This window comes from Haliotis rubra, unplaced genomic scaffold (genome assembly GCF_003918875.1).
Source record: "Haliotis rubra isolate DU_JTF1 unplaced genomic scaffold, ASM391887v1 Scf931, whole genome shotgun sequence".
Taxonomy (NCBI): domain Eukaryota; kingdom Metazoa; phylum Mollusca; class Gastropoda; order Lepetellida; family Haliotidae; genus Haliotis; species Haliotis rubra.
The window spans coordinates 183,287-202,653 of NW_025767670.1; the positions used below are offsets into that span (position 1 = coordinate 183,287).

General features: G+C 42.8%; 1 protein-coding gene across 1 annotated transcript in view; it reads right to left on the bottom strand.

Moving 5' to 3' along the window:
• Positions 1–1,747: 1,747 nt before the first annotated feature.
• Positions 1,748–19,367, bottom strand: part of LOC124264599 (centrosomal protein of 112 kDa-like) — a 42,702-nt gene continuing 25,082 nt past the window's right edge. Inside the window, exons 7-27 of the mRNA XM_046699347.1 lie at positions 18,453–18,546; positions 17,733–17,799; positions 17,275–17,324; positions 16,724–16,810; positions 16,131–16,230; positions 15,573–15,691; positions 15,240–15,383; positions 14,483–14,637; positions 13,963–14,092; positions 11,865–11,957; positions 10,832–10,891; positions 9,430–9,509; positions 8,460–8,595; positions 7,145–7,252; positions 5,684–5,866; positions 5,417–5,564; positions 3,825–3,903; positions 3,161–3,257; positions 2,916–3,005; positions 2,448–2,513; positions 1,748–2,114 (exon numbers count right to left, since the gene is read on the bottom strand). Of these exons, the coding sequence (XP_046555303.1) occupies positions 1,959–2,114; positions 2,448–2,513; positions 2,916–3,005; positions 3,161–3,257; positions 3,825–3,903; positions 5,417–5,564; positions 5,684–5,866; positions 7,145–7,252; positions 8,460–8,595; positions 9,430–9,509; positions 10,832–10,891; positions 11,865–11,957; positions 13,963–14,092; positions 14,483–14,637; positions 15,240–15,383; positions 15,573–15,691; positions 16,131–16,230; positions 16,724–16,810; positions 17,275–17,324; positions 17,733–17,799; positions 18,453–18,546 (2,242 nt within the window). The 3' untranslated portion in view covers positions 1,748–1,958. The remainder of the gene's footprint in view (positions 2,115–2,447; positions 2,514–2,915; positions 3,006–3,160; positions 3,258–3,824; positions 3,904–5,416; positions 5,565–5,683; positions 5,867–7,144; positions 7,253–8,459; positions 8,596–9,429; positions 9,510–10,831; positions 10,892–11,864; positions 11,958–13,962; positions 14,093–14,482; positions 14,638–15,239; positions 15,384–15,572; positions 15,692–16,130; positions 16,231–16,723; positions 16,811–17,274; positions 17,325–17,732; positions 17,800–18,452; positions 18,547–19,367) is intronic.

Genomic DNA, 19,367 nt, shown 5'->3' on the forward strand with positions numbered 1-19,367 from the left:
AAGAAAATTTGTGTTGTTATTGATAGACTTTATCGAAAAGAAAATGAGGAAATGCAGAATGAAACAGTCTTCATCATTCTTAAGTTTCACAGTGAAACATGATAAATAATGAAGGCTCACAAAGCTATTGTCAACCATCATTAAGTTTCACACTGATAACAAAAACTTTAAGAAAGTTAAACATCCATGCACTCCCCAGCAAACATGTGGTAGGGATGTGTGAAATCTGCTGTATGTTTCAGTTTCACACAGACTTGGAATTAAAGAACTCTCATAAAACTGTTCTCCTCATATACAAAATTAAAAGTTCCAGATCGAAATATATATAAAAATGCATGAGATTTAGTGGATGTAACAACACCAAGAGAAAAAAAACATGAGCAAGGAGATGGACTTCGCAATCCAAGGATATGGACTCTGATGTACAAGGCGATGTTCTTCAATGCAGAATTATACACTTCATCAGCAAAGCAAATATAATCCAACTACACCACTACTTTTATTCAGTCACTGTCTGTACTTCTTCAGGTGCCGAAAATCCTGAAAAAGTACCAGGGAGTGCCATGGCATGTTTGACCTTGGAGTAAATTAGTATGTTTGAGTTGTGGAACATATAAACTGTCAAGATGGCATCATGGTCCCAGGACTCATCTTCTGACCTCATGGTGATGACGAGAAACACACAGGGACATGTTGTCATCTGACTTCACATCCTGCAGACTAGAAGGGCAAATACCCTTAAAGTGCACTGGAAGACCTGGTATGCTTCACTCATGTGAAGACATAGTTCCACATGAAAGAAGGGCATTCTAGCAATCAGTATCTCTGATGAAAACAGAACTCACAGTATCTAAAGTTGTATGGTAAAATACAACAACATATAAATTACTGAAATGAGGTCTTCTGAAATAGTTGGAGCAACATACCATGGCTAAGATGACAATACTATCTGGCAATGTATATTTCAAGACATTATTCAGTTTCACCCCAAGTTATATCCTGATACCACACATAGTAGTGATCTATCACACTTCTCGGGCTACTACTGGGCTTCACCATGCAGCAACATGCAGGATTGTTGAGCAAATGACTTCCTTTCACCATCCTTAAAACATCTGGATGAAAAATCCCTTTCAAGTGTAAATAATGAGTTTACTTGTGAGCTAAAATGACTCCTACAAACGTACCCCTCTATCGGCAGGGGTGTTTCAGTGATACTTTTTACAATACAATACAGACAGATATATGGATGCAATATATATTAACCAGGTAATTATCGTCTTCAAAAAGTGTAGTGGGAGGCACTTTAACTAGATTTACCTGTAACTGAGCTTGTTAATGCGGTAAGAAATACCGGAGAGTGAACGTCATGGATAACATAGCCTACTGAAGCCCAGTGTGTGAATGTTGTAAGCTAGAATGAAAATCTTGTAACTGATTACTGATAACTGACATTTTTCAGTTTGACATGGGTCTGTTTGACAGTGTCTGCTGGAAGGGTTGGCTGAACATGGTACTAATCTAGATAACTACAAGACACATAAATAACATCAGCACCATCTGGTGATGGTTGTAAGCTACAATGAATATCACAGATACAGCATTTTTCATATGGGTCAGGCAGCCTCCCTCCAAGAAGGGACATGGGAGGTCTCAGAGTCACAGAATCCACTGAGCAGGAAGTCACACAGAACAGTGAGAGAAGGGACATGGGAGGCAGATCAAGTTGATGCTCACAAGCGTGAGACACGAGCAGATCAAGTTGATGCTCAAACGTCTAGATGAGCCTTAAAACAGCAGGTCTTCATACACTCCTTGCTGTAAAATATGTAATACAGCACAACGTGCAGGATACATCAGATCTGGAATAGTTCTGGAAGAAGTCGCTCAAAGCCATGTCATCCACATTATGCACTGTGAGCAGGAAATTGTCCACTACAACATGGCTGTCCTGTGTGTCAGACCGAGGACTTGATGATGGGGGAGCTGGTCAAAGTTCCGAACGATCCCAGGGGATTTTTGATTTTGAGGTCAAGTTCATCCTGTAACACTGCTGCTCTCTGCTGTAGGGAGTTGACTTGAGACCGGAGCGATCTGATGGTGTCTTCCAACTCCTGGAAGCAAACATGGAACATCTTTATCTTATAATACCTGACATAGGAAACAATTCTTGAAAATGCAATGTTGATTTTAACAATTCATATGTAAGTAAATGGGTGAATACATCTCAGACCTGAGAAGTGTTTCAGTGGTACAATGACCAATTATCTCAGGCCACACTAGAGTCTTCCCTTTGAGCCAGTCCTCCAAACAATGGTTCCCCTAAAGCAGCCATTGTTGCCTTTCGGTCATCTCACAGAAAGGCATGGGGTTGGGAATATTTTCCCCTAGGGGTCATCCCGACTATGGCAGCTTGTACATGGCTGTTACCAGCTTGTATATCTCACCTCTCTCACAACTGCTGGCATCAGACCCCTCAGCTTCTCCTCATGGTGCAGCTTCAGTCGAGTTATCTGCCATGAAGCAAGAAACACTTTGATGTAAGTAATTATTAATCTTTCTTCTAAGCATGGCATCAAGGAATGACAGAACAATTGTAGGAACAATACTCATCTACGTACCAGCCGGGCCCCATTCCTCAAAGCGATCGTAACCCTAAGACCATCGTAAGTCTCATACTTTAACACAGACTTACAAAAGTTGTAGCACTACGATCGCTTTGTGGAATGAGGCCCTGCCCACTTATCTCTCTCCTGAATCCACTTAGTGTAACACCCAACCAGCATCCTTACTTGACCAGATCACTTTCCTCTATACCTATCACCTTCTAATCCTGATTTTTCTATCCCACCATCCCACCTCCCTGGCAATCCTGATATTCTACCCCATTGCCCCAACTTCTTGTTAACCCTCACCTTTTCTTCTTGGTCTGCCTCCACCCTCTGCAGCTGTCTCTCCATATTTCGACTCTTATTTCGTTGGGAATCCAATTCTTTTTGCAAAGCCTGTAAATACAAATTATCCAAATTCTTGAAATCTGCAAAACTTTCAGTATTATTCACCTGTTGACAAAGCCACAAACATTTCAAAAGCTAACCAAATCCAACCATGTAAAGGGTGGCAGTACTAGCCCACATAATGTTTGTGAGGGTCGACTCACAGTGACGTTGGTGGTGTACTGTTTCTTCATGGCCTTCTTGTCCTGCTCATGCTGGGTAGCCAACTCCGTCATCCTCTGGTCACACTGCTGTCGAATCCTAAAACAAACAGTTTCATCTATAAATTCTCACTGCTTACAAAAAGAAAAACATGGTTCACTGAATATACAAGATGTTCTGAAAACCAGTGTGATGTGGGTCATGATTTTGTTTGACCTGAAGTGCTGACATGAAATTTCTAGCCTAAACTGAAATCTCAGTTTATAACCATACCACTCCCAGCACCTTCACATGCAGCAGCACCTTCACATGCCAGCACTTTCACATTCACACGACGCACCTTCACATTCACATGCCAGCACACACCTTCACATGCTAGCACACACCTTCACATGCCGCACCTTCACATGCCACGCACCTCATACATGCCAGCACCTTCACATGCACACATCGCACCTTCACATGCCAGCACCTTCACATGTAACCACGCACCTTTCACATGCCAGCACCTTTCACATGCCAGCACCTTCACATGCACCTTCACATGCCAGCACCTCCTTACACGCGACCTTCACATGCCAGCACCTTTCACATGCCAGCACACACCTTCACATGCCACGCACCTTCACATGCAGCACACGCACCTTTCATGCCAGCACCTTTCACATGCCAGCACCTTCACATGCCAGCACCTTCACATGCCAGCACCCTTCACATGCCAGCACCTTCACATGCACACACGCACCTTCACAGGCATGCCAGCACACCTTCACATGCACCTTCACATGCACCACGCACCTTCACATGCCAGCACCTTCTTCTACATGCACGCACGCACCTCACATGCCAGCACCTTTCACATGCCAGCACCTTCACATGCACACACGCACCTTCACAGGCCAGCACCTTCCTCGGCCAGCACCTTCAAGCAGCAAGTCATTCTCTGTATGCTCTACTTCTGTCATGCTTTGCCTCTACCCACATCCCAGCTTCATCCCCTCCACAACACACACCCATCAAAACTCCTCGCCTCTTCCCCTAAATAATCCTAACCCCATCCCAAAACACACCCCTTACTCTATGCCTAGCCCTGTCCCCATCCCAATTCTGTCTTATGATCTCTTTGCACATCATGCTTCTTCCCTTCTCGCCCCCGCCCCCTTCTCCATAACACACACCCTTACACAGACTCTTCTTGTCTCCAATAAACACACCTAGAGTCCCCCACAAACATGCCCCTAACCCTGCCCAACAAACATGCCCCTAACCTTCCCCTACAAACATCCCACAAACATGCCCCTAACCCTGCCCCACAAACATGCCCCTAATCCTGCCCAACAAACATGCCCCCAATCCTGCCCCACAAACATGCCCCTAACCCTGCCCCACAAACATGCCCCCTAACCCTGCCCCACAAACATGCCCTAATCCTGCTCCCACAAACATGCCTCCCCCTGCCCCACAACATGCCCCTTAATCCTGCCCCACAAACATGCCTCCCCTGCTGCCCCCACAAACATGCCCCCTAACCCTGCCCCACAAACTGCCCCTAACCCTGCCCCACAAACATGCCCTAACCCTGCCCCACAAACATGCCCCTAACTCTGCCCCCACAAACATGCTCCCTAACTCACTGCCCCACAAACACGCCTCTAACTCTGCCCGGACAAACATGCCCCTAACCCTGCCCCACAAACATGCCCCCTAACCCTGCCCCACAAACATGCCCCTAACTCTGCCCTACAAACATGCCCCCTAACCCTGCCCGACAAACATGCCCCTAACCCTGCCCCACAAACATGCTCCCTAACCCTGCACCACAAACACACCCCTAACTCTGCCCCACAAACATGCCCCTAACTCTGCCCCACAAACACGCCCCTAACTCTGCCCCACAAACACGCCTCCTAACTCTCTACCCCACAAACACGCTCTCCTTAACTCTGCCCTCCCACAAACACCCCCTAACTCTGCCCCACAAACATGCCCCTAACCCTGCCCCACAAACATGCCCCTAACCCTGCCCCTACAAACATGCCCCCTAACTCTGCCCAACACAACATGCCCCTAACCCTGCCCCACAAACACACCCCTAACCCTGCCCCCACAAACAAACCCCCTAACCCTGCCCCACAAACACACCCCTAACCCTGCCCCCACAAACACTTCCTAACCCTGCCCCCACAAACATGCCCCCTAACCCTGCCCCCACAAACACGCCCCTAACCCTGCCCCACAAACATGCCCCTATCCCCTGCTCACCTCTGCCTCATGGTCTCTCAGCATCTTCTGCTTCTCCTCCTCCCGGAGCAGCCCCAGCTCCACCAACTGCTGCTTCCGGAGCTGGTTTGACTGTACAAGCTCCTCTCGCAGCTCTCGCACTTGGCCCTCAAACTCTGTCATGTTCTGCAACAAGTACATACACGTAAAAACCACAGGAAGGATATGTCCCACCATTCCATGGGATTTAAAGAAGTGAAACACCACATGAATGTCCTGTCTTAATACACAATACCATACAGTACCTTTGTGTCCTTGTCACTCCTCTCTTTGTACCGAGCCTCCAGTGACCTCAACTCCACTCTGTGACCCTCCTTCAGTGTCTCCACAGCCTTCTCATGTTCTGACAAGATATACTCCTTCTGAAGGTGAAGGTCATGTAGCATCTGCGACCTCTCATGTTCAAACGATAGCTTCATTTCTGCTATCTGCAAATATATTTTCTTTAGGTTAGCGTAATGCCTTTTACAAAGTCATCCCATGTAACCTGTTGTATTGAGGAAAACATTTTCTTAGCAAAGTACATAGCCAAGTACCTTTTAGGGTTGTGTCATGTCCAGGACTTGAATCCCAAATATGTTAGTTTAGAATTGTTATTAATGGGCAGAAGTCATTTAGGAGATAAACATCATGTGTTGGGTTATTGAGTACTGTAATCGTAGTTATTTTCGCGTGGGATTAATTTTCCCGCTTTTAGCGAAAAATGATTGTGCGTCAATAATCATACCAAGTGAAATATTCATGGTCAAGTCATGACAAATACTCAAGTAGGAACATATAACAACATCAAAACAATATGGAAAGGAATAGAGGCATATACTAGTCTACCAGTACTAGCGATCACAATCAGCAAATGTTTGTTGTCAGTTTGTCAGTTAATTGATAGCTGATTACTTGTAATCACAAAATGAACGAAACTCACTTACATCAGTCACAAATCACAATCTTGACACAAGTATAATCCCACATCTCTCTGATTGTTTTAGTAAACATGATTCAATTATGGCGGCTAGCATTGATCATTGCATGTCTATGGGTTGTGAAAACTTTGTGATGGACACCACCACTCAGTCTTTTGTGAACTTTCCGCGAAAATTGCATCCCGTGAAAATATATATGATTACAGTATTTGAAGCACGGGAATTCATTTGGAACAGACGGCGTCATTGTAAACACAAAAGTAAACCAAAAGGTCGACACACGTTTTTGTGTCTGCACTCATTGACATAGAGTATGGGTACAGCAGTGAAATGTCATCAGCCAGCCGTTTCGGCTGTCTCCCATTGTAGCATCTGGAACTGCTCATTTGTGACGTCATTCAGACTTTACGTCACAATATGATTTGAATGCCGTCATCTCAGCTGACGACATCACAATACAATGGTGTGAGCGATGTTTGTATGTATTAATACACAGCGAATTTCTGGGAATCGAATACCATTTGATCATGTTTTTCAACCAATCAGATTAAAGAACACAGTGATTTTTGGTTTTGTGTCATGTCCAGGACTTGAATCCCAAATATTTTAGTTCAGAATTGTTATTAATTGGGCAGAAGTCATGTAATAATGTATACTAACCCAATTATACTTAATTTTTGAGAGAGCAAACTTGTTCTATAACAATTACAGTTTTATTATGTTCAATAATTCTGTTGACTAATAATCTGTACCATGATGATTCAAGTCTCCTTGACCTTGACCTACCTCCCTGTTGAACTTTCCCCTCTCTTGGTCCAGCTGCTTACTGAGTTCCTTGTTTTGCTTCTCCCGAGAATGTTTGGACTTGTTGAGGTCTGACTCCACCTGGGCCATCTGCAACCAACATCAGTCATGAGAGAACACATACATGCACTACTCGTTAGCAGGAGGTACTCCCTGTCTGGAGCTGGTAATTCAGGTATCCAGTAGGTTACTGAGTAAGTTGCCCTGTAAATTCCTCATTAAGACCAACAAGAAGACAAAGTCATCAATATCTCCCGCAATGGCAAAATACTCTGCATGATTATGTCTTCGAGTTATGATTATGTCAAATATTTAGGTGTGTATATAGAAAAGTGGAAGGAGAGTATTGAAAGGTTTTTAAAGTTCTGCTCCAGAAAGGAGCACTATCACCAATTTCAGTCTATGTCAAACTTGTTGCCATGGAAATGCCAAAAATATTTTATTCAGAAATCCAAAACTACCAAAAGGCACCAGTACACCACCAGATCTATGTATGTGCCAAGTTTGGTGAAGAAACATTGAACGGTTTTAGAGTTCTGCTTGGGAAAAGTGCACTACCACTAATTTCTGTTTTAGTCAAACTTGTTGCCATGGAAATGCCAAAATATTTTATTCAGAATTCCAAAACTACCAAAAAGGAACCAGTACCCCACCAGACCAATCTATGTGTCAAGTTTGGTGAAGAAATAGTGAACGATTTTAGAGTTCATCTCCGGAAAAGAGCACTACCACTAATTTCAGCCTAAGTCAAACTTGTTGCCATGGAAATGCCAAAAATATTTTATTCAGAATTCCAAAACTACCAAAAGGCACCAGTACACCACCACACCAATCTATGTGCCAAGTTTGGTGAAGAAATATTGAACGGTTTTAGAGTTCTGCTCCGGAAAAGACAAATGTGCACGGACGGACGGACGGACGCACAGACGGAGTCCATTTTAATACCCCCCGCAAAACGCGTTGCAGGGGATAACAATAGTGTGTGAGTGAGTGAGTGAATTTAGTTTACGCCGCTTTTAGCAATATTCCCGCAATATCACGGCAGGGGACACCAGAAATGGGCTTCACACTTTGTACCCATGTGGGGAATCGAACCCGGGTCTTCCACGTGACGAGTGAATGCTTTAATCACTAGGCTACCCCACCACCCCAAGTCCAGCAATAAGTCACGGAGTGAAAAGAGTAATTTTGAGCATTTTGACACAACAGTGAATCAGATTTGCACCATGTGTCAATACACAGGTCTGTAGTTAGGTTATCTATGTTGCATCGCTACCAACTGACAGAGCTGACATACTTGCTGCTTCATCTCCTCGTAAACCCGGTTCTGGTTCTTCTCCACCTCGGCCTTGAACTCCTCCAGAGCACGTTCTGCTGACAGGGCCTGATGCTTATTGTGTTCTCGCAGTCTCTGGATCTCAAGGTCCTTCTCTCTGTAACCACATCCATCTCCTCATTATCTCCCTCATATATAGGATCAAACTTGATAAACATAACATCATTGACAACTTTGAGGGCTGAAAAACAAATTCCTCTATGGTTTCCTAATTGAATCATCCACAGAGCAGTCAATAATCCTCCTGTTAGTCCTATGAATTATCACTTGTCTTTGGTTTTACGCCGCTTTTAGCAATATTCCAGCAACATCACATGGTGGGAACACCAGAAATGGGCTTCACACATTGTACCTTTGTGGGGATTCGAACCCAGGTCTTCGGCGTGACGAGCCAACGCTTTAACCACTAGGCTACCCCACCGCCTCTGTTTTCTAAGAAATTTCCTTAATGTTGGACATTCTGTACAGGGGCTATTATTTTCTATTAAGTTGTTTACAAAGAAAATCAGAAAGTTCAATGCAGGTGGATGGGCAAAAACAACTAAATCTTCCAGATTAGTAGTTACTAATGATTAAAAACTGAAACATTCATCGACAAAAGAAGATTGATTTGTTTTAGCTAGAATACAGATTTTTGAACATGTTACCATTTCTTACAATGAGCGGTGATAAAATGTCACAGTTTTTCATCTCACCTAATTGTAAAACAGAGAGGGACAACAGTTTTTGTCTGAAGTCATATTTATTTTCCCATTTCATTTTTTTCTTAATTGGTAGGATTTATAAACAAACTAAAGTATGATATAAGGCCATAGCAATTTCAGCTCATTGTTTGAATCCAAACTAATGACCTCCATATTCCTTGATTACAACACTGCAGCACCTTCCTTGACATGTCTCGTCTCATATAAAAGGTGAAAGGTCAACTCACTGTAGCAGGTGCTCGGAGGCGCGGATCTTCTTCTGGGACTCCTGCTCCATCTGCTCTAGCTCCTGCTTCATGCTGCGGATCTGAACAACAACACACTCCATATATACACTGCTGGTGGTCTCTCACTGCTCACACACAAGCTCTTTTAGCACTTATCACACGCTAATCTTACACTGTTTCAGCAAACATCACATAATAAACAAAACACAACCCCTTTCATTACTTCAGCTTATATTACATTTTACATTGTCACTTATGCAACAAGACTTGTTTATGGAAAATATGTTTGCATTTAATGTAAGTCACATACATGTTATACATGCTTTAAGGCAAATGTGTCAGTTTCATGAAAGAAACAAAATACCTCTGTTAATAGTCTATAAAATGGTTAAAAATACAATAGAAAATGAAATGATACAAAACAATGAACCAAACAAAAATATCTAAAATGGTTAGAAAAATAGCAGGAGTGAACAGTAAACACATATATGGAGTTAGTGGGTGGCTACAGACCTGCTAGGGTACAACTGTGCAAGTGTGAGGGTGGGGACTGTAAGCCAGTCTCTGAGGGACTGTAAGCTAATTTATGAAGGGGAAGGGACTGTAAGCCAATTTAAGGGGGAAAGAGAGATTGTAAGCCAAATAATGAGGCGGGAGGGACTGTAAGCCAAATAAACAGGCGGGAGGGACTGTAAGCCAAATAATCAGGCAGGAGGGACTGTAAGCCAATTTATGAAGGCGGGGGGGGAGGGACTGTAGCTCCATCAACAAGGGAGAGGGAGGGACTGTAAGCAGCATATTGGGAGTAAGGTAGGGTAGGGACTGTAAGCCAGTCTACTGGCGTGAATGAGGGCGAACTATCATCTAAAGGAATTCACAAACCTGGACGTAAGGGCATGCCAACATACAGACCACCCAAGTTGTGTCTGGGGCATATTGTCTGAAGCCAGTCTGCAATATTTCAGCAACCACATGACAGCCTGTCAGTAATGCCAGACATACCAGCAACAGAGAGCCTCTTGGAGTACAACTGGGAGTTCAGTGTCCTGGGGCAACACCCTACCAGATATTCATACTGCACAACCACTGCATACATCATGGCCTTGCCGACATCTTTCACTAACAGGGATAATTTTAATAAACAATTCTAACATGCCTAAAAGCCTCTAGTACCTACATCTACAATGTAAAGATCAACGATTACCTCTGACAACTGCTGTAAAGACAACACCAAGCAAGGAATTAATAGTCATACATATCAAGTGCTGGGCAATAACATGCATATAGTCCCGGCTAGAGGGCAATATCATGCATAACTACACAGTGCAATATCATGCATACAATCCTCCACACAGGGTTTATGTGTAGGGTGTGCATGCCGTGACCTCAGGGTCAGTAGTACCTGTTTATCAAGCTGGTTTTCAAAGTTCAATTTCTCCTGCTGTCGAACTTGATCTAACTCCTGAAATATATCCGCAGCATACACTGTCATTCACGCAGCATGTGATGTATTGGAAACCTAGCAATTTTCTAGCAATATGGATGAGAAAATGTTTGACAATAATCAATAACAACATATGACGCAATTTTACACTGCTTGTCTGCGGGTGTTCAAATTGTAGGTGAGGCTATCAATCGGGGCTCTGTTCTACAACACAATCTTGTGCTTAATGAACACCGAGAACAAAGCAAATTATAAAGAATAATTTTTTAATGGATAGAATATTAATGGTCCTTGTCCTAAACCCTGAATTGAGTAAAATCCCACATGGAGACATACATCGCATTGCCTGTTGACACACAATCAGCTTATGTCACGTCAGTTCAATATATATATCCAGCATTAATCGTAAAACACACATCAGTACAACAATACAAGTTCCACATAAGGCTGGCAGGTGTGAGAAGTTGAAGCAAATGGCCACACAGTACCAGGCTCTGTGTCTAACTTACCAGCTTCACTAACTGTAGGCTAGGAATCTAGTGGACAGAAAACTCACACATCTTAACATGTGTGCACTTGATGCACATGTTTGAACGCTTTCACTGACAATTCTCTAAAAATAAAACCATTACAAATATACTGTTCCACATTTGACCAAGATATTTTCATCTTTCCATGATACAGAAACTGATGAAACTCCATGTCATGTGTATAATTAAGTAGAATGACGCTTCTGAATATTCATATACAAAGTTGTAGTCTATACTGCATGTGGTTCCTAGCCTTACACTGACCTCACACTATGGTCATCTACCATATAGTTTCTACTTCTGACATATTTTGTCAAAGGTCTACTAACAAGTAAACTGATATTCAACAATATACTCAACTCAGCATGTATCAATGTGAAAATATACTGGATTATTGATACATCATCAATGTATAGTGTGGCTATCAGTGCAGGTAGTGAGAAAGGGTGCAGATATCTTACCCGGATCTGATTCTGGCGCTGTTCATCCGACTCCTGCATGGACCTCCTCATGGACTCCAGCTGAATCTCCATGTCCCTCACAGCATCTGCAGCCTGCAGTCACATCACATCGTCACAGTCACATCACATCGTCAGTCACATCACATCATCACAGTCACATCACATCATCTCAGTCACATCACAGTCACAGCCATCGTCAGTCACATCACATCACATCACAGTCACAGTCACATCACAGTCACATCACATCACTTCACAGTCACATCACATCATCAGTCAGTCACATCACATCATATCACATCAGTCACATCACATCATCACAGTCACATCATCAGTCATCATCACTTTGTCACAGTCACATCACATTGTCACATCACATCATCACAGTCACATCACAGTCATATCACAGTCACATCATCATCACAGTCACATCACATCATCACAGTCACATCACATCATGTCACAGTCACAGTCACACATCATCACAGTCACATCACATACATGTCATCACATCACATCATCACTTTGTCATGTCATCAGTCACATCACATGTCACAGTCACATCACAGTCATGTCACAGTCACATCACATCACATCATCACAGTCATCACATCATCACAGTCACATCGCATCATCATCACAGTCACATCACCACATCATCACAGTCATCTTCACAGACACATCACCTTGTCACAGTCACATAATGTCACATCTTGTCAGTCACATCACCTTGTCACAGTCACCATGTTGTCACAGTCACATCATTATGTCAGTCAGTCATCATCTTGTCACAGTCACACATCATGTCACAGTCACAGTCACCTCATTTTGTCACATCATCATGTCAGTCACATCACCTTGTCACAGTCACATCACCTTGTCACAGTCACATCATCACAGTCACATCACCTTGTCACAGTCCACATCATCATGTCAGTCACATCACCTTGTCACAGTGTCACAGTCACATCACCTTGTCATCACATCAGTCACATCATCATCACATCACCTTGTCACAGTCATCATCATGTGTCAGTCACATCACCTTGTCACAGTCACATCATCTTCATTGTACATCACATCAGTCGCAGTCATCACCTTGTCCTCAATGTCATCAGTCACATCATAATGTCTCAGTCACATCACCTTGTCACAGTCATCCTTGTCACAGTCACATCACCATGTCACAGTCATCACCTTGTCAGGGCTAGTCACATCACCTTGTCACAGTCACATCATCATGTCAGTCACATCTTCATACAGTCACATCATCATGTCACAGACACATCACCTTGTCACAGTCACATCATGTCACAGTCACATCACCTTGTCACAGTCACATCATAATGTCCTTGTCAGTCACATCAAATGTCACCAGTCACCACCTCATCATGGTCACATCATAATGTCTCAGTCACATCATGTCAGTCATCATAATGTCAGTCACATGTCACAGTCACATCACCTTGTCACAGTCATCAGTCACACATCATGTCACATCACATAATGTCACAGTCACATCATGTCAGTCACACCACCTTGTCACTGTCACATCACCTTGTCACAGTCACATCACCTTGTTAGTCACATGTCACAGTCACATCATAATGTCACAGTCACATAATGTCACTGTCACATCACCTTGTCACAGTCATATGTTGCTAGAATATTGCTGAAAGTGGCATGAAACTAAACTCACTCACTCACTTCTTCATGTCTTCAGAGTTATGTCATAATCATAGTCATTTCATGATATGCTGCAGCCGACAGTGAACACATGTAGGGGAATATCTGCTGAGAGAGTGATGGAGGCTGCTCCTATCTAGATATGTACAACAGTCTGGATGATCACAACTTTACAGTCAATCAAACAAACTCCATACATTGCCTGGGTTAATATACTACCTATAACAATAGTCACCACTTGTGGGAGCAGTAAACAAGCCAGAACACACACCGACTAAACAACAACAAATCCTGCTAACCCGACTACTAGAAAACCCCACTGCCATGTTGTGTTATGTGACTACAACCCTACATCACTACAACAGTTGTGCTACAGACAGCACCCATCTACTGCGCTATGAGTGACCCTGACCTTGGCTGCTGCCAGTGTGTGCTCCTGTTTGAGGAACTCCAGACTGGCTTCAGTCTTGTGTTTCAGTGTGCGCATCTCTTGTTGGTGACTCTCCTGTACATGCTGGTGTTCCCGGTCCAACTGGTTGTAGCTGGATAGAACAGGAAGGAGTAATGTGAATACAGTGTTAAATGAAGCTATCTCAACATCCTATCAGGCTTAGGAGCTGGCCTTGCTGTGGGTGATGATGAGAAGTCTCCCACAAACAGACAGCTTCCAAAACATTAGAATACTATGTCACATGCTCAAGACATGTGTACCTCTTAAACTGCTGAAAGCAGTTTTTGTGTAGTCCTGATCTTCTAAAATGATTGTGGTAAACAGCAGGGATTTGTCTTGGACTCCAAACTGGTTAAAAATATATTCCAAAACATATCTTCCAAACTTGAACACATACTTATGACTATCATGATGGTATTTCACAACATGTAATATCCTATGGGGTCAAGTACAGCAGTTACTACACCTATAGTACCCCTACCTGTCTCTCACATCCCCGAGTTGTGCAGTCAGCTGGTCACATGTGCCCTGCAGAGTTGTCTTCTCCTCCTCCAGGCCTGACCTCGTCTTCAGCTGCTGCTCCACCTCGAATGTCAGCTGCTGCACTCTGGACTCTAGCTCTCTGATCACGCTGGTCTGCCACCAATAAACAATCTCATCAGTGCTTTTGTCCATAGAAAAATATATCTGCACAACTGTATTAAAGTGGTTGATTCAGAGGCTGGCTGTTAACACAGATCTTTTTCACATTATCATGGAAAGATAAAGCATCAAGGTTAGAATGATTCCTTTGGATCCAAGACTTTACTCGACCTTATTAACGAACCATATCACCATATTTATCTCCAAATGTTACTTTCTAGGAACATGGACAAACTCTTACATTTCTTGTTGAAACCACAATACCTTTGAGCAATCACTATGAGGTATACTTCTGCTAGGTGTTGAGTGTTCAGTACCTGCGCAGATCCGGGTTAGAATTGGTCTTCAGTAACCATGCTTGTCATAAGAGGTGACTAACGGGATCGGGTGGTCAGGCTTGCTGACTTGGTTGACACATGTCATCCTATCACAATTGTGTTCACATGGTATCACAAATGCTGTTCATCACTGGATTTTCTGGTCCAGACTCGATTATTTACAGACCGCCGCCAAATAGCTGAAATATTGCTGAGTGCGGCATTAAACAGCAACCAAACCAAAACTGAGTGTTCGATTCAGCAGTGGGACGTACTCACATTGGAAGACATCTGTTGTGTGTACTCCTTCTCCATCCGCTGGAGCCGGGCGTTGGTGTCGTCTAGGATCTCCTGGATGTTCTTAGTGTGCTGCTTCTGCATTTCAAACTTCTCCTGCTCGAAATGGGCGGTAGTGTCATGGAGCTACAACACAGAGACATATCTATCTAGGAACAGGGTCAATATACACCAAACATGCAACAAACGACCAAAGATGGATTTGTGAAGAGTTTCACAGGTAACAAAGTGAAAAATGTTTAGACAGAAATAAAAAAAACAAACCTGATTGGCAACATTGACATGGATCCTTGAAATGGCCTAATTAAGTCGTACCTTTTTGTCATACTCATTCTTGTGAGAGTCACTGGTGTCATCCACCAGCTTCTTCAGATCTGCCAGCTGCCTGTCTTTCATGTCCCGCATCATTGACATCTCCTTCACCAGAGACTGGACTGCAACACATGGCAATAACTATACAGACTAAAACCATTGACATCTCCTTCACCAGAGACTGGACTGCAACACGTGGCAATAACTATACAGACTAAAACCATTGACATCTCCTTCACTAGACAGAGACTGGAAAACCAATAATTGACATCTCCTTCACCAGAGACTGGACTGCAACACGTGGCAATAACTATACAGATTAAAACCATTGATATCTCCTTCACCAGAGACTGGACTGCAACACGTGGCAATAACTATACAGACTAAAACCATTGATATCTCCTTCACCAGAGACTGGACTGCCACATGTGGCAATAACTACTGACATATCCTGCATGGACAACATTTCACAGCCTCCTATAAGGTTAAAGTTTGCAAACTTCCTTTATCAATACTGAACATATGACTGAATAGCTACATATAAGTTACAGGACATCTTACTCTTCCTCTCCAGTTTAGTTATGGTGTCCTCCATGTCCTTGGCTTTGCCTCGGTAATGGCTTTTCACATCTTCAATCTCTGCATTCTTCCTGTCCAAGATCTGACATACACGGAGGACAAACAAATGATACCTCTCTTTCTGTACAGATACATCATTTTACAAAGCTGGATTTGACAAATTGTCACCTTCTGTAGATATACACTACTTGAGAAAGGTAAGTTCCCCCAACGCTCACTTTCTGTACAGATACACTACTTGAGAAAGGTAAGTTGCCCCAATGCTCACTTTCTGTACAGATACACTACTTGAGAAAGGTAAGTTCCCCCAATGCTCACTTTCGGTACAGATACACTACTTGAGAAAGGTAAGTTACCCCAACCCTCACCTTCTGTACAGATACACTACTTGAGAAAGGAAAGTTCCACCAACCCTCAACTTCTGTACAGATACACTACTTGAGAAAGGTAAGTTCCCCCCAACTCTCACTTTTTGTTTTGGTCAGATATACTATTTTACAAAGCGAAGTCCCCCAAACCCTTACCTTCTGTATAGATACACTACTCGACAAAGCTAAGTTCCCCCTGTCTCTCACCTTCTGTACAGCTGCATCATGTCTCTGCTGGAGCTTCAGCTTCTCTTCATGGTACTTGGCCTCCACCATCTTGGTTCTGAGCTCAATCTGAACAGAGGCAACAGGGTAGGATACTGTGAATTAATTCAATATTGGTATATATACATACATGTTCTTACTAAAATTATTATCAAGTCATCACCAAATACTCAAATATGGAAACCCTTTTGAAACACAATGACCAAGAACACTGCACATATTCTACAATTACTTTGCATCTGTGTTGCTCAAAACCAGCACCAGGTGTATGATGGTGGCCTGCATAATTTCTGGACTGGACCAGACAATCCAGTGACTAATACTTTGACTTACGATCCACGCAGTCAGGATCCGGTGCCACCCACCAAGTCACCGAGTCTGACCACCAGATCCACATGGTAGCCTCTGTCAACCAGCAGAGGCTCCTGGTGACTTATCACAACCAGGAATACCACAATTACTTTAGTTTGTGGCTGTTATTCCATGTCTCCTGCCCTATTGAGATGATACAGAGATAAAGGAATATAACTCACCTCCCTTGTCCCTCCTCTTCCTATGCTGCTGTCATCATGGAATGTTGTACCTGGAAAATATAATTCAAATAAACACTAATAATTTTGTCCAATTTATTCATAAAATATTCCTAAACTATGTTTAAATATGTGATTACAAGCACCACCACACTTTCACATAACAGTATCAGGGCAATGTATGGTCAAATACATGAGTTTTGTCACCTGGACCTAGCTGTGATGGTTCTGACTAACAGGACATGAGCACACTTCAAATATTCTCTTGAGAAGATAAGAGGAATCAACAGAAAGCTAAGGATTGGGAAACATGTGTCAAGATAAAAACATTGACACATAATATCAATATGCATAATAGCGATTGCTATTTCATTGAAACTGTGAGGGAGATAAGGGCATGGTGAGGAATAACTGAAACATACAACCCCATGTGACTGACAGGTCAAGGAGGCAGTGTTTACCTTTAGCAAGCGAGCTGGCCAGAGATGTGGTGGAGCTATAGGGCTTACTCCAGTCCATGTCACTGGTCTGAAACACACAGGTACCAACTAAACCACAGAATATCACATTCACAACTAGTCGATACTTATCAGATGTATCATATGATAATGTACACGTGTATGTAGTCATGGTAGCTGGAATGCCAATGTTATTACTTTTGGTAAGGAAGTGAAAAATTACCTACATATGAAAATAAACCAATAAATAATATTGATTTAATCTTTACTGTAGATGACACAACTGACCCAGCAGGTTCAAAGGACATGAGTGGAAACAAAGACAGATATGTGTATATAACAAAGTTCACAATAAACAGTGTAACTGAGCTCGAGATTTAGATCACCAAGTTTCATATCATGTACGGTTAGTCAGTTCGTTTGTCAAGCAGTTTCGGCAGTCACCTTAGGCTGGGCGACTCATATCAATTTCATGATGCATGTTTAGGTGTTGGTTGACACTCAAATTTGGTGGTGCCTTCATTTCATAACTTACAGTATGTACTGGAGCTACAGTTACACATGAAGCTGTTAGCATTGCAAGACTATTCTGTGAACAGGACACAAGATGAAGATCCTTGATGTAATGTGCCAGCACCGATTACTAAACCTGACTGTGCTGAGGTCACACCCTACCACTGGACTACCTGTACTCCCCCCCCAGACTAGATTCCCTGTATTTACCAGCAGGGATCCAACTGCCCCTGTCTCGGTCCTGCGTCTCGGTGGGGACAGACTGGGATCCTTGTCCAGACTCACCCCCAGGCTGGAGTAGGGTCTGGAAGGGTAAACAGACTCTCACTTCACTATCAACACATACATGTACCACAGTCATTGAGGATTTGTAATTCTTCAGATACATGCAAAACAAAAAGGATACTGTAACCAATAGTTCTAGCAACAGAGGTATGTTCACATATACATGAACACAGTGCCACAGTGCTGTAGTTCACCTGGATATGTAGTCAGCAGTTAGTATATTAACCAAGAGAGCAAGTCCACATAGCACATGTTTTCTGCATATATAATGTGGACATATTAACTAACATATAACAATACTGGTTCAATTACTGACTGCCATGGCAAACCTCTTTTATGTATTCAGGTGTTGAAGTCTCAGTTTCATTGGCAATTACTGCTGTTATATGTTTACAGACAACTGACATAGATGTTGGACAACATGACCTACACTCACTGGACATGTAGTCAGGTGAGCCAAAATATATCATGGTAATAGGCCAAAATGATATAAAGACATTCTTTAGAATGGATCAAACCTAAGAGGGCAAATTTTGAAACGCCACTGTCGCAGCCTTCCATACTAAATTTATTGTCATCACAAAAGCTCACATTGAGGTTACAGTTCAAGTGATCTACATGTAATCACTGAATTTGTCATCAACTTAAAGTCTTTACATCATGCATAGATTCTCATGTCAAGCTTTAAGGATCGTTTTATGCTGTGTCAACTGGTTATTCCAGTACTTGCAAGTCTTCAGACTATATCCTATGAATTACTTAGCCAGACTTTATACTCCATTTACTGGCAAAAGAATTTCAGATTGAAAGTGTGTTCCATTTTACTGAGAGCATGAGATA